General features: G+C 33.2%; 2 protein-coding genes across 5 annotated transcripts; both read right to left on the bottom strand.

Annotated features, from left to right (window-relative positions):
- Positions 1-360: 360 nt before the first annotated feature.
- Positions 361-14,770, bottom strand: LOC113869956 (quinone oxidoreductase 1). 3 transcript variants are annotated; one of them, XM_027506538.1, is made up of 6 exons: positions 4,191-4,234; positions 4,056-4,143; positions 3,793-3,934; positions 3,166-3,392; positions 1,440-1,697; positions 361-684 (listed from the first exon to the last, which is right to left on the bottom strand). In XM_027506538.1, the coding sequence occupies exons 2-6, from the start codon at positions 4,095-4,097 to the stop codon at positions 379-381; spliced, it is 975 nt and encodes a 324-aa protein (XP_027362339.1). In that variant the 5' UTR covers positions 4,098-4,143; positions 4,191-4,234; the 3' UTR covers positions 361-378. The 3 variants fall into 3 exon arrangements, with proteins under 3 accessions (XP_027362339.1, XP_027362326.1, XP_027362332.1); XM_027506525.1 differs by lacking the exons at positions 4,056-4,143; positions 4,191-4,234 and adding an exon at positions 14,443-14,673; XM_027506531.1 differs by lacking the exons at positions 361-684; positions 1,440-1,697; positions 3,166-3,392; ... (1 more) ...; positions 4,056-4,143; positions 4,191-4,234 and adding exons at positions 12,207-12,685; positions 13,451-13,708; positions 13,836-14,062; positions 14,226-14,367; positions 14,443-14,770.
- Positions 5,470-8,540, bottom strand: LOC113869969. Of its 2 annotated transcripts, none has more exons than XM_027506550.1 (6): positions 8,381-8,540; positions 7,987-8,295; positions 7,021-7,067; positions 6,295-6,357; positions 6,023-6,155; positions 5,470-5,819 (listed from the first exon to the last, which is right to left on the bottom strand). In XM_027506550.1, the coding sequence occupies exons 1-6, from the start codon at positions 8,466-8,468 to the stop codon at positions 5,803-5,805; spliced, it is 657 nt and encodes a 218-aa protein (XP_027362351.1). In that variant the 5' UTR covers positions 8,469-8,540; the 3' UTR covers positions 5,470-5,802. The 2 variants fall into 2 exon arrangements, with proteins under 2 accessions (XP_027362351.1, XP_027362360.1); XM_027506559.1 differs by having other exon boundaries at positions 7,021-7,072; positions 7,998-8,295; positions 8,381-8,521.
- Positions 14,771-15,689: the final 919 nt, after the last annotated feature.

Genomic DNA, 15,689 nt, shown 5'->3' with positions numbered 1-15,689 from the left:
GGTAAATTATAAAAATATAGATTTTTTAAATAAAATGGTTATTTTTAAACTTTATATATTTGTAATTTTTCAAAACGGTAGTTTTTGTGGCAGAAGGGAGTATATAAAAAATCGCAAGAAAAAAATAACTAGACTACCACTAGAGTAGGGAAAAGGACAACATGAGAAAGGTACTGATCAACCAAAAATCAAAGTCATATGGTTGAATATCGTGTTCGTGAAATAAGAAAAATCAATTCTTTATAAAGCACGAAGACGTTTGTTTTTCACTAACATACATTAGCTATAGCATTCACAAAGCATAGTTCCTTTCAACAGGAATCAAACAGGAACTTGGTGTTGTGTTTAACATGATACATACAAATTGAAAGCGTTAATTTAAGGTATCAACACAATAGAGCCTGTGGTCTTGCGATTCTCGAGGTCTTCGTGTGCTTTTGCTGCCTCAGACAATGGGTAAGTATGATTAACCCGCACCTTCAAGACACCATAAACAACATTAGCAAACACTTCTTCAGCAGCCTCCAACAGCTCATCCCGAGTGACATTATAATGCATTAAGCTGGGCCTTGTCAAGAACAAGGATTTTGTAGCCAGGGAAGCTAATGGAACTGGATCAGGTGTACCTGATGACTGCCCAAAACTAACCATGTAGCCCCTAAGCTTCAAGCATGCCAAAGATCCCTGTTCAAATCACAACACATACCTCGTTAAGGACTTTGAAATGATACAATAGAAACATCGTTCACTTGAATAGATATAGAAACCCAAACTTGAATATTTCAATTGAAACCACACATGCTAACAAAAAATGGTGCAACCAGGCAGATATCAGTGTGGTGGTCATAATCAGTGAAGCTGCTAAGTATGCTTCTATATGGTGTTTAATCAGACAGTAATCCTTCAACTTCAGGGCCTCAAATCTATTGGTTAGAATATATAGCAATCAACTTTTGCCCTGTGAGTTTACCCATTAATGTAGTAAGCATTGTAACTAATATTTTGCCAAATACCAATATTTACTTCCACAATCCACATCATTGCATGTCAAGTAAACTGAACGAGAAAACAAATGCTAATAGGATGCAGCACTACAAATTCATTTCTACATCAGGAAATAATTTAATCTAGAGCTTTTTCTTTAATAGGGTTTAGGAACTCATTTGTAGATTGGGAACAACAATAACTGTAGAATTCTTTATCTTAGGATCTATTGGATGGTTTAGTTTTAAGTAATGATCAACATACGATCAACTGGAATTTATGGATACTCAATTATCAAAAAGAGGAGGAGCACATTATTAGAAAATAAACAATTTCTGATGGATACAGTCATGCAAGACACAATATTTCCTTTTCCCATTCATGTGCCCAGTTATCTGATTTTGAAATTCCATTTAGGTGTAACATAGAATACAAATAATATAACAAGGAACTACCTCAAAAGTATCCTTTCCAACAGAATCATACACTACTTCAACTCCATTGCCTGATGTGATTTCATGGACACGAGCAACAAAGTCCTCTTCTGTATAGATTATGATATGATGGCAGCCATCCTCCTTTGCTTGTGCTGCCTTTTCTTTATTGGATACAGTTCCAATAACAGTTGCGCCAAGAGTATTTGCCCACTGGCACAATAAGGATCCAACACCACCAGCTGCCGCATGTACAAGAATCGTATGACCAGGTTCAACCTGTAAAGTGATGGATATAATAGTTTATATTTAGCATCAAGCTCAGGTAAAATTAAGGGAAATGCATTGGTTTTAGGATAAAAAATGACATGTTAGCAAATAGATAATGTAACCAGATATGGTAAAGGCAAATGTCACACTTCTGCTAGCTGCAACAGTGTTATTTGGTGCTCTACTTGGGACATCACACACACGAAGGAGACAATCAAAATAAATGAGGAATATCTTTAATTCATTAACTTTTGCATTTGACTTCACTTATCTTCTTCATAACACTTTATTCTCCTCCATTTCAGGTGAAAGCTTATTGTGCATACTTAAACGGCTTTGACATCATTGAGTAGAACTCCCTTTAGCATAAAACCCAGTAGCATGTTTGCCAAAACAGAGAGAAGCAAGGTCCCATGTCTAATTTTGTTCTAGAGCATCTAAGATTTCCTCACCCATGGCATGTCACCATCCACAATCAGCCAGAGCATAAAAATAGATCTAGGTATTGTGGAAGGTTGGCAAAAGGAAACGATGCTTATAATGAATAAAAAGCACAACGGGATGATGAGTAACACAAGGATGTTTACTTTTTCTAATGGCAATTGGAAGATCTAGAGTCAAATCTTGTGACAAAGAGATAGAAATGGATGGAGAATCATTTGAGAGGCTTATATCTCCTTTTTATGATAGGAGTAACCAAGCAAGACACTTAATAGAATGAGCATGTGACTTGGAGAACTAAGGCTGAATATCCTGCACAAAGCATGTACATTAAAAATACAAGGGGAAAAAGAAAACAAAAATCCAGATGGAAGGAAAATAGAATTGGAACTTGACCCAATAAAACAGTAGGCAATGTTCCAGACCCAGTAATCTATGGACACTCAATATAGACAATGCCAGCCTAAGTTCAAAGACATACATATGAAATAACAGGACCAAATAACTATAACTAAATAATATTGTTGAGAACAAAGAGGAACAACAGACAGAATGATTAATATACAACGGAGCATGCATTTATAATAAGAATCATTAATATACAAAATAAATAACAAAATATACAGTTACCTAATAATGTAATTACAAAGGTATTAACTTCCCTATTTACAATATTACTATAATTATACATTTTCAACACTCTCCCTCAACTTGGAACATATAAATTATATGAACCAAACTTGTCACATACATAACTAATCTAAGGACCTCTTAATGACTTGGTGTAGAGTATTTAGAGCATTACTAATTTACTATAGGTAGACAGATTAGACAAACACAGACATCTTCTTTCTCTTTAGAGAAGTGATTCATCTTTTCCAAAGTGAGTATATACTGAATCTCCCCTAGTGAAGAAAGGGGATTTCTTTCCCTAAAAATATACTTTATGCAGAAGAGTATTTAAACAAAACAAAAGGTAAAAGCAAAATGGCCTGCTTCAGCAATAATGACTACACTACACAACATAAACACCCACCTTGAAACAACGTTTAAGCAAAAAACGAGTTGTCATGCCCTTGGACATGATAGATGACCCAATAATAGGGTCAATTGAGGGCGGGACAGGAACTACTATATTTGCAGGAAGAATCTGCTCTTCAGCATATGACCCCAATGGTCGACCTGCATAAGCTACAACATCTCCAACCTGCCTATCAGCGACTCCAACACCCACAGCAGTCACCTCCCCAACAGCCTCCACACCTACCACATTATCAGGGGAAAACATTTCAATACATGATTGATACCCTTTTGTTATCAACTTAGCTGTCAAAGAAGGGTTACAGCCAATAGGAAGTAAAACCATCCATAACCGAATTCTCTTCTATGATGAAACTACCAACAACTAAGATATAGATCAAGCTAAGAAGTCCTTAGTACATTGCTGCATGCAGTAATTGGACTCAAGAATTCAACTTTCCTCTACCACTTTTTTTTTCCCACAAGCACAAGAAATATAATAAATGTATCATAGAAACTATACAGAGCCTTATAAAAAGGACAACTAAAAGCTTCTAGAAGTGCTTTATAAAAAGTATCTCGACGAGTACTAAGGGAAGGAAGGAATGTTATGGTAGAATAGAAGTGAATAAAAATAGTGAACCTGGAGTGAAGGGTAAAGAGGGGGCTTTATAAACTCCTTTCCTGAAGTAGATATCAACGAAATTAACCCCAATCGCTTTGTTTCTCACACGGACTTCGCCTTCTTTTGGTTCTCCAATTTCCACATCCTCCCGCTTCAGAACCTGTCATGTCACATCAATCCAATTAAGAAAGGAAAAGCATAACAATTCAGTTTCAAATGATGATTTTTAGATTGTTATATGAGAAAAAATAAAAAGGGTAAGAAGCAGAAGTGAAAGTGACCTGAGGGCCACCAAGATCATGAACTCTCATCGCTTTCACCATAGCTGTTGATGATGTCAAAGTTAAGTTTTAGCGGTGAAAGTTGTCTCTAATTGAAGAGGGTGGGAGTGGAAGCTGCAAATAGTGTGTCCGTCCAATCTGATCAAGTGTACTACTGATGTCGAAAGCCAACAAGTAGAGGATAAGTTTTGGCGCAAACATAATTATGGAAGAAATAACTTCGCTCAAGCAAAAGCAAAATAAGTAAAGAAGTAAATTTGCTTAAATTAAAATAATTTGTTAAAACTAAAATTATGAAAATGGCCAAAATTTAATTTAATTTTTTCCTCTTTAAAATACGATATCTTGATTATATTAAAATGTAATTTATGAAGGATTTTCATTAGTTTTATAATTTTTAATTTTTTTTCAACAATTCAAATTTTAAATATCTCAATGCATAATTTAAGAAACTCGCACCAGTCATTTAACATAATAAGATTTAATTTAACTATAGTTAAACAAATCACCATATTTAGATGCTAAAGTTATAATTAATAAAAAAAATAAAAACAATTTAAAATTTAAAATATTACTTATATAATGTATAGTAACATATAGTGTGGATTTAAATACAGAAAAAAAAAATGCTTGTGAGCATTGTATTCATGTTTTTTGTGAATAATTTTATGAAAAAAAACAAATATTAAATTGTGTCAACCTTAAAACTTAAACTTCCAATATTATTTAACTAGTAACGTAGAGTAAATATATGTAAAATGATAAGACTTTTTAGTACACTATTTATTTTAATTATTAATTAAAATTTAGTAAAAATAATAAAAAATACGAGTGAAAATTATTAAGTAAGAAGTATAATCTGCATAGTTTGTATATTTTTTAATAAATTTTAAATGATAATAGCGAGTGTATTTAGAAAAGTGTATTAATAATATTTCTCTTATACTAACACGATATAAATGGCAAAAATTTGAGCTTATAACTTAAATTATCTTTACAATTGCATTTTTACTATTTAAAAATTAAAGGTTGTATAATGAAAGTGAAATTTTTTATGCAATATAACATTATGACGTGAAAATATTATGCAAAATATATCTATTACTAACGTTTTAATAAATATTTTTCGACATAATAAATTTTAATGTTAGTTAAGAAAAAGCTCGCAGTTGAAAATTTGGTTTGTTTTCTCATCCTAAAAAATGAGCATAACTTGGGTCACAATATTTTAATTTATTTTTATCAAAGTTCTGATATTATATCAGGATGTCAAATGTGAGTCTGACTCAAAAATAATTTAAATAATTTAAGTTGATCATGTTATTTATATCAGATTTGTTACTAACCCAAACTTTATTATCTTAACTGAGCATGGATTTGATGGAATGGAACCAAGTAGAGTTTATCACCCCCAAGTTGAAACCGTAACTGCCCATATTTTCAACTGTGAGAAGGCACGAATTAAGGTTGAAATCAAATTGTTCTATAATTACAAACAATATACAAAACACAACAGTAATCAGACAACCCTTCAGGATTTTTTCCATTCCAAGTTCCAACTGCATCCCATTCCAAATTTTGGGAAAGCTGGAAGGCCAAAATCAATGCTTGCATTTAGTCTGATCTAAATGAATAATAACAAAGCACCACTAATTTTCAGGTAACCCTCTTCTACAGTGATGATGGAAATGGTATTGCTCCGTGCTTATAAAGACTTGTATAGCTTGTTCTTGGAGGACAACGGAATTCAACCCTCCTCTGATTCTGCACATCAAAATAGATGTAAGAACTAGATCTATTTGAGTATTTCAGTAGCTGTGGAAGAACAGAAATCCATACTCAATAAGGGAAGCATTAAGGTGGTGTCACCACTTACCCCCGCTTTTTACGCAATATGGAAACCAATAAATACCATGAAAATGATACAGAAAACTAGTTTTAATTTGTCACTCAAACATTTTTCATACCATGTATGGCTTCCATGTTATTTTCCTTGTAAACACCTAAAGGTGATCCGTGGACGGAGAGAAGCATCTCGCCAGGTTTGGGCAGCCTAAGTGTTTTGGGTGTCATTCCAACAGACAACCTCTGACTACTTACCTGCAAAATGCAGAAAAAGCCAAATTAATCACTTCAGCCATTAGTTTACGAGTTAAAACCCACCTGGTTTTCCTTGGCAACAAATACCAGATTCAATATTTCACTAAAATGAACAATGAAATAGCAGGATGATTCGTACACCAGGAGTCTGAAGACCTTCTTGCATTGCCAGTGTCTGAGTTTCAGATGGCTCTTCCAAAACCTATACATAATAGACATTTAATCGTAAAAAGATCCAAAAACTGATCTTTTCAATTTACCAATATTTCAGATCTTGTTAGTTACAAAATTAAAAATGGATGAGCAAGAGTTATATGGCTACCCTCTTTCTGTCACAAGACCTTGCATAATCTACAACGACTAAAGAAGGCCGGTGGTAACTTCAAAATAACTCAGGTCTTGATAAACACTGGAATCAGAAACTAACAAGAATAGGGAAGAAGCCTATTCAAGAATTGTCTGAATTAATCCAGACAAGTAGGTAACTGAATCAATTATATTACAAGGAATGCATGTGCAATAACTGTCCCTGGAAGATTTGAGAGCTCCAATGTCTCTCCCACCACTCAATTTTTACAGAAGAGATGCTCACTTACACAATTTCATCCTATTTATAGTATGTTGCTCGGTATTTATAAGACTATAATTATTTAGTTACGGCTGTACAGGGCTATTATTCTCTACTTTCCTCCTATTCTTCCTCTCATAGACTCTTGTGATAACTGGCCTACACCTATCAGTCTCCATTTATGTTTTTGAATTGATGACATAATGATCTTATGTGCAATATTTTCAGCAGTGCTTTATCATTCTGCAAAAGGTATCCGAGAATAAAATAGCTAATCAAAGTGGAAAGAGAACATACAATGTCCTTGAGATGCAAGTTATCAGCACCAATAAAGCTCATTCTCCCTGCGACCAAAGAAGTAACTACTGTTAATTATAAACACAGGTCAGGTTTTACTACAGTAAACGCATAAGAATAAGATAAGATCTAAATGATTTCTGTTACCATAAATATGATTAAATTTAACTTTATTTCTCTTTTTTTTTTTTTTAGTTTTAATTCTTTTAAGTATTAAATTTTTTAAAAATAATTCCTATTAACTAGATAAATATTACTTAAGCAACTATTCTAAAATATTTGGATACCTGCAAAGATACCCGCATGTTCATAAAATGGATAGAGATCAATATTATACTGCTCGTTCCGCGACTACATACATATACATAAAATATATTTTTACTAAATACATTTTAAATATTATAATTTTATCATTTTGTGTGAGATAAAGTTTATTTTATATCATTCTATAATGATATTTTTAATATTTTAATTAATAATGACATTATATAACGCTAATTTATATGAATGGAGATCTGTTAATATTATATATTAAATTTAAACACTTATACAATTTAATAACTTTTTATAGAATATAAGATTAACAAACCCATCCATTAAAGCGTCTTACATTATGTTTATGATTATATATATCAAATTTCATACAATTTATACATTTACAGGTATGTTATTCAAAATTTAATATTTTTTATATTTTAAAAATATATTGTCCGTTAAAATAAAGTGATATAATAAAATATTTATTAATATTTTTTATAAAAAATTGCAAAATTGATCTAATTAATAAGAGCTTATCAATCTCGCATATTTTATGAAAATTTATTAAGCAATGTATCCGATTCAATTTATATTATATAATGATATTATAGAATATTACATGATATATTTTTAAATAAAAAGTTATAAAATTAAAATTAACAATGTTACATAAACAATACTTTTTGTAAGATAATAAAGAGTACCTACCTGTATTGGTGGAATATTCAAAACCAGGGAAGCGGGGGATGGAGGCAATGGACAACCGTTGGAGCAAAGAAGCGTGGACGTCTAATCCATCGGCGCAGCTCTCTTTCTCTCTCCATTTGACATCGAGTTTGTTGTTGCTCTCGTCATTGACGAGAGAGAGGTTAGGTAGGGTTTCTTGGAAGACCTGAAAGAGGGGTTTCTGGAGTTGTTCCTGGTCGAAGCAAGAGCGAAGCAATCGTAACTCGGTGAGCAAGTGCTCGATCTCCACGTCACGAACCGCTCTAATGGCTGCGATTTGTCGCTCCATTGCTGCATCCGAATTCAATTCGATTCAAATGCTTTGGAATCTCATGAAAAGAAAAATTGAAGAGAAAAAGAGAAATGCTGATGTAACCTTGAATTTCGAGGTCGATGAATTGAGGCTGAGGGTTCGGTATTGATTCGCTTGCTTTAGCGGTTTTCTTGGTTCTGCGCTTTGGCATTTTCGGGTGAAAATGATGAAAACCTAATCCTCACTGGCAGTAGCGTAGTTATATGAATATGAACTCAAACTCACATTTTGAATGTTGCGGAGAGACATATATACTTGAGCATGCCTTTTAGCATGTGTGCTTGTTAAAGTTTTGTTGCTATTTAGTCCTCACTAGTAATTTTTTTAATTAGTACTCGCAAGTTATAAAACTGCATTTAAGTCCCTCTTCTCTTCCATGAGTGAAGAACGTAGTGACACCAACAGCAACAAGAAGATCTTATGGAACTCACTCTCGTCCGACCATACGCAATTCCCTTTCAAACTCGGGATTCAAAGTCGGTTTAAATTTGGGGAAGAAAATTCTTAATTTATAAGACAAAAATAAAAATTATTAAAATAAAATTCGAGCAACTTAGTTTATTACCACCATTGGAGATGTTCTAAGTCATCTCCTTCACACACACAGTCATTATCTACCCACCTCAGCCAAAATAAATAAAAACCATAATATGATAGTTATAATATTTTACAATAAATTTGTAAAATAAATTTATGTTGCAACAAAAAATTTATCTCTCATCATCACATCATCTATCTTATCATTTAGTTGTCTTTTTTTTTTATTTCTCTAATTTATCAAAATAACTATTGTAAAAATAATATTTCTCTATCTTTTTTTAACTCAAGCAATATTATCTCTATAAAAAATTGCAACTAAGCATGTTTTCATCGATGGATTCTAAAGTCCTCCCCATCTTTTCCAGAAAAAAAAGATGGATGATGCTTCTCCAAAAACTAACAATTGATGTGATAAAAAAAATAAAATACTAAAATTTAATGGTTAAAAATTTTATAGTAATTTATTATTATACATTTACCATTTAAGTGATCCTTTAAAAGAAGGGTTACAAATTTAACTAAGTCAATTTAAATAGCTCACGACAATAAAAATTTGAAAGTATAAAAATGGAAAGAAAATCTTTATATAGTATTGTGATATAGTAATACAATGGTTTCTTACAAAGGAATGAAGGTTAACATTGAATCAATGAAGTAAGTATAGAGAAAGAAAAATATTAGTAGCAGAAATATTCCTCGAAGGTCCAAAAAAAGAAGAGAGAGGTTCTACCAAAATTTCCCCATCATTTCCCTTTTCTCTATCTTTATTATAAACTTCATTTACCATACAAATTTCCTCAACTTCTGATTGGCCATTCTTGTGCATGCATTTTTACGAATCACCTTATTTTCCTTACCTTTTCCTACATGTGCCTCACATAGATCAAGTTTCGTATCCCTTACTCTTTTATTCCCATAACATTTCCTCATCCATAAGAAGAACCTTGTTCTCAAGGTTGAAATTTGGGTAATCTCTGTTGATAACATTAATGTCTTCTCCTGTGGCCTTGGTTGAATCTAATCCATTATGTTGTATCAAGATCTAAAAAATGTGTTGACCTTCGCACATGATAATTTTGGAATATAGAACCTTGCTAGGTTGAGCTATAGGACTGAACTCATCTGTAAGTTGAGGAAGTGATAGGTAAGCTTCCTTATGATTATCTTTACATTTCTTTAACAAGGACACGTGGAAGACTAGATGGTTGTTTTATTTTTGGATAATTTCTTGCAATAGAATATATTTCTTACTCTAACTATGATTATTCTATTCTTTCTTTTATGTCATTCTATTTTGTTGAGTATATTTGACCGTCATTTGATGTTTAACACCATATTTCCTTAAGAAATCATCACAAATAATATACTATGCCTCTCTATTAGTTCTTAAGGTTTTCAAAGTATAATCATCTTGCCTTTCAACATACACCATAAAACTTTTAAGTGTATCACAAACATTAAATTTATATTTTAAAAAATAAATTCACATCTTCCTACTGAAGTTATTAATGGAAGCAATAAAATATTTATTACTTCTATTGGATGAAACTTCCACATAACATAAATCGGAGTGCACCAGCTCAAGTAGTTTTGTAACTCTCCAAACATGTCTTTAAGGAAAAAGATCTCAATGCTTCTTGCTTACTATACAAGCTTCACACATTTGATAAGGAGCTTGGATAACAAGCAAGTCAGTAACCCATTTTTTTTATTTGTAAGAAACTTAATACTTTTAAAGTTGAAATGTTTTAAGCCATGTGCCAAAGCCAATTATCATCAACAATTGCAACATAAATCAATGTCATACTTAATGTTCATTGGAAATAGACGATTCATTGACAAGTTTGTCTTCGCTATCAAGCTTATCTTAGCATCATCTATGATGTAACTTTTTCTATTAAATTTTAAATCATATCCTTTTTCAACAAGTTGGCCAACAATTTAGAGATTTTGATTTATACCGAGTTCATAGAATACATTATAAATGTAATTTAAAAATCCATCTTCTAATGTAATGGCAATCTTTCCCTTTTTCAAGACTTCAAGTTTTGAATTGTTACCAAGTTTGATTGAGGTGTAGTAATTCTCATCTAAGTCAAAAAATAGTTTTTTTTTCCACTTAAATGATTACTGTACCTTCTATCTAACAACCACTAGTTGTCATTTTTATTAGCTACTGCATGACTTGTTGTAAGCACCATCTCATACCTTCTTCATTTTCAACAATTTGACCATGACTTTCTTTAATATTCAATACTTTATCACGACATTCTCAACCATTGAAGATTCTTTCCTCTTCCTTTGAAATTCTAACTTCTTTGAAAGTGGTTCTTCCCTTCTTTACATAGGTCCTGCATTTATCATATTTGTTTAAGTTTTTAATGCTTGCTCACTTGTACCACTTAACCTTTTATTCATCTACATCTCACGTGGCTCTAAAAATACTAGCAAATCATTTAGATTCATTGTGGTGAGATCATTTACCTTTTCAATGGTTGCTACTGCAAATTAAAACAAGTTAAAGCATATGTATAATTTTCTCTATGACTTCTTTGTCCTTTATTTCTTCACCGCTATTTTTCATATCATTGACGAGGTTGTCTATTCATGAGAAATAATCATGAATGGTTTCATCTCTTCCTTGCTCCATCAACTTAGACAGACATTTTAATCCTTGCAACCTCATTCGTTTGATAGGGTCAGCACATTCATATATTTTGACCAAAATTTTCCAAGCTTTCATTGTTGTATTAACATGGAAAATATTCTCGAGAACACACAGCTCCACGCATTGACAGTTAAAAAAAATAAATCCTTTTCATTTAAGTAGCTGATATTTCTCTATTTGTTGCATATCAACTTTTCCTTTACTTCCTCCATTAGGTTCAACAAAACCTTCTTTGTTACCTCAAGGTTAATTAAATTGTTTTAATATTTTGGCTCTCGATGTTAATTGGTTTATAAAGGGGAGGAGAAAATAGCACCAATGCTGACTTCAACCTTTGCATTAACGGGTTCGCCACTCATAAACCTCCAAGAGCTAGGAATCAGAGCATTGAAACGAGGCTAGGGTTAACTAACTAGCAACTAACGCCACATGTTTGTTTGCAATACAAAACGCTGTCCAAACTTCCAACTGTCAAATTAACTGAAGGAACCATCTCACAAAAGGTATGAGATTCGATTTCCAAAGACGAGCTACAGCCACCTCATTGCGTGAATAACAGTGTAATTGTATAATAAAGTAAAAACGACACGCGGATTTAATGGCTCAAAGCAGGAAATGAAAAATCATAAGAAAAAAGAAGACAACAATACAACTAGTAAAGTACCAAACAAGATAACATGAGAAGAGTACTATTTGACCAAAAAAAAGTCAACAGAAAAATCATTATCATTATTCAAGTGCAATAGACTTATGACGAAAAATATACATTTGCAATAGCATTCAAGATCCATAGTTCTTTTCAAGAGGAATCAAACAAAGACTCGGTGTTTAACACCTACAAACGACTGATAGCCTTAAGGTATCAACACAACAGATCCTGAGGTCTTGCGATTCTCGAGATCTTCATGTGCTTTTGCTGCTTCAGACAATGGGTAAGAATGATTAACCCGCACCTTTAAGACACCAGAAGCAATATTAGCAAACAATTCCCCAGCAGCCTCCAATAGCTCATCCCGAGTGACAACATATTGCATTAAGCTGGGCCTTGTCAAGAACAGGGATTTTGCAGCCAGGGAAGACAATGGAACTGGATCAGGTGTGCCTGATGACTGCCCAAAATTTACCATGTAGCCCCTAAGCTTCAAGCATGCCAAAGATCCCTGTTCAAATTAGAGTTGAGAATACCTCCTTAATAACTTTTTCCTCACGGTACTCTTAAATTTTATAGAGAATAGCTACATCACTGAAATATCGTAACCCCAAGTTTGTTTTATAAATTGAAACTAAAAACCGGACAAAGAAAGCATTCATAAGGCAGAAGGCAGTTTGATCTTCATCAGTGTAGTAAGCTGCTAAGTTTGCTACCACATCATATTAATCAGACAATAATATCTGAACTTCAGGGCTGGCATCCATTAAAACGGCTAGCCTATCAATTCTTGCCCTTTGGGTTTAGCCATTAGTATTAAGTATTGTAATGAGTCTAGACAAATGCAGTCCTTATTTTCACACCTTAATGTCTTTCAAACTTGTTGAAAGAACACATGCTAATAGGATGCAGCAACATGGATTAATTTCTAAACTAGAAAAAAGTTTAATGTAGCGTTCTTAACTAGGATCTATGAATTCATATGTGGATGAGGAACCATCAGCACTTTAGAGTTCTGTATCTAGGATCTAGTTGTCATTCGTTAATGTTTTTATTTTTATCAATAATGATCAACAAAGGGTTAACTGATTTATAAATCTAACTACATTTCTAGATACTCAGTTATCATAAAGGAGCACATAAGGAATCAGAAAATAAACCTCTGATGGATACTGCCATGCATGACAAAATAATATTATTTTTCCACTCAAGTACCCAACCATCTGATTTTGAAATTTCATTTGGACGTAGCAGTATAGCATAAAATAGGTAGTACCTCAAACGTGTCTTTTCCTACAGAATCATAGACTACTTCAACTCCATTGCCTGATGTAATTTCATTGACACGAGCAACAAAATCCTCTTCTTTATAGATTATAACATGATGGCAGCCATCCTCCTTGGCTTGAGCTGCTTTGTCTTTATTGGATACAGTTCCTATAACAGTTGCACCAAGAGCATTTGCCCACTGGCACAAGAGGGATCCAACTCCACCAGCTGCTGCATGAACTAGGATGGTGTGACCTGGTTCAACCTGTAAAGCGATATAAACATTTCAGGCCCAAATCCCAAGGATCTTATGTAACATATGTTAGAGATATAAACATTCATTCTAACATCCTTGAGCTATGATGATTACACTATACATGATAGAAACATACCTTGAAACAACGTCGAAGCAAAAAATGAGCGGTCATGCCCTTGAGCATGATGGATGCTGCAACAGGCGGATCAATGGAGGGAGGAACAGGAACTACTTTATTTGCAGGAAGAATCTGTTCTTCAGCATATGAGCCCATTGGTTGACCCGCATAAGCTACCACATCTCCAACCTGCCTCCCAGTGAGTCCATCACCCACAGCAGTCACAACCCCAACAGCTTCCATACCTGCCAGTGCCAAATAATAATAATGGAATCAACTTAACTTGAATAGATAGTAACAAATGTGATAATCAATAAATAGATACGTTTAGGTTGGAAATTATAAAACAAAGGGTGGGGTTTAGAGATTGAGAAGAATGAAATAGCAAAGAATAAGAAAGAGACTGGCCTGGGGTGAAGGGTAAAGAGGGGGCTTTGTAAACCCCTTTGCGATAGTAGACATCAATGAAATTAATCCCAATGGCTTGGTTTCTGACGCGGACCTCTCCCTCCTTTGGCTCTCCGATTTCGACATCCTCCCACTTGAGAACCTGTGATGTCACGCGTCAATTAAACAACGAAAAAGAATAAGAAGAAATGAATAAGCGAGAAGAAAGAGTCCTAACCTCAGGGCCACCCAGTTCGTGAACTCTTATTGCTTTCACCATATTATTATTATTACTATCTGTTGTTGCCGATGCTCTCGTGAGGAGTGTTGATCTGTGTCTGGTCAAAGGTAGTGAGGAGGAGGAGGAGGAAGAAGAAGAAGAAGAAGATGACAAGAGAGTTAGAGTTGGAGTTGGAGTGAGTGGGAGAAAGTGGTGGAATCTCAATAACCTCGATAATGACATTTGTTTTCCCTTAGCTTTCCGATTCTTCCTTACATTCAATAGGGACTCAAGCCCAACAAAGTGAACAAACCGATTCTACAGTTCTCCATTGCACGTTGACCCCAAAAAAAAAAAAACAAAAGAGTTCTCTGTTTTATAATAAGATAAATTATTACTTTTTCTATTTTATAAGAGAAATTATTATAAGATCGACTATGTCAGTTCGAGTTTAAGTAAAAAAATTTGTTCAATTTAATTAAAAGTTTTTGGTTTGATTTTAACTAATTATCCGTTAGGTTAGTTTGGTTTAGATGATTAGGTCTATCATGTTTTAGAGAAAGTAGAATTTTTTTTTGAGAAATAGAAAAAAATTCTATTTTTTTTTTAAATTATGTACATTGTTCCTGTCGTGTATAAATTAGAACTATGAAATAATTTTGAACATTAAATAGTACATTGCTCAAGTCGAGTCTTTGGATGATTAGATTTGTTCCTTAAAATTCACCCAAACCGGTTTGAATTGGATTTATCAGGCGTTGAGTATATCTGTATCCAACTCAACCCCTGATATAACAATTATTTATTTTCATTTTTCTGATTTGCACATATTACTTTTAATCGTTTCAGAAATATTTTGGAAAGTATATGTTTTGAAAAATTATCTCAAAAGAAAGATATCTATGCCCTATCACTTTGTAATATTTTTTCTTTTGCAAAATGTATAGTAATATAAAATAGCTTTTTATACGGTACACAATACTTTAGTCCTATTCACAACTAAGCAGATGAGAAGGGGGAAAATCCCAAGTTTCAAGCACTAATGTGGGATACTAGTTGACCAACAATAACTTTTGTACAATGAGACTTCCGATTTTCCACCTTAAGGACAAGGTGAGAGTGAATAAGAGCAGTTCTTAGTCAATAATTAGTTGCACTACTCAATTAGTTAGTTAGGAGAGATTGACTACAAATAGAAAATATCAGATTGGGTAAGGGTATGGACTGAAATTGATAGTTGGTGAAAGCGAAAGGAAAGATGCTTT

The sequence above is a fragment of the Abrus precatorius genome, unplaced genomic scaffold, assembly GCF_003935025.1.
Source record: "Abrus precatorius isolate BTA unplaced genomic scaffold, Abrus_2018 Scaffold10, whole genome shotgun sequence".
NCBI lineage: Eukaryota > Viridiplantae > Streptophyta > Magnoliopsida > Fabales > Fabaceae > Abrus > Abrus precatorius.
This window is presented reverse-complemented; position numbering and strand designations above follow the sequence as displayed.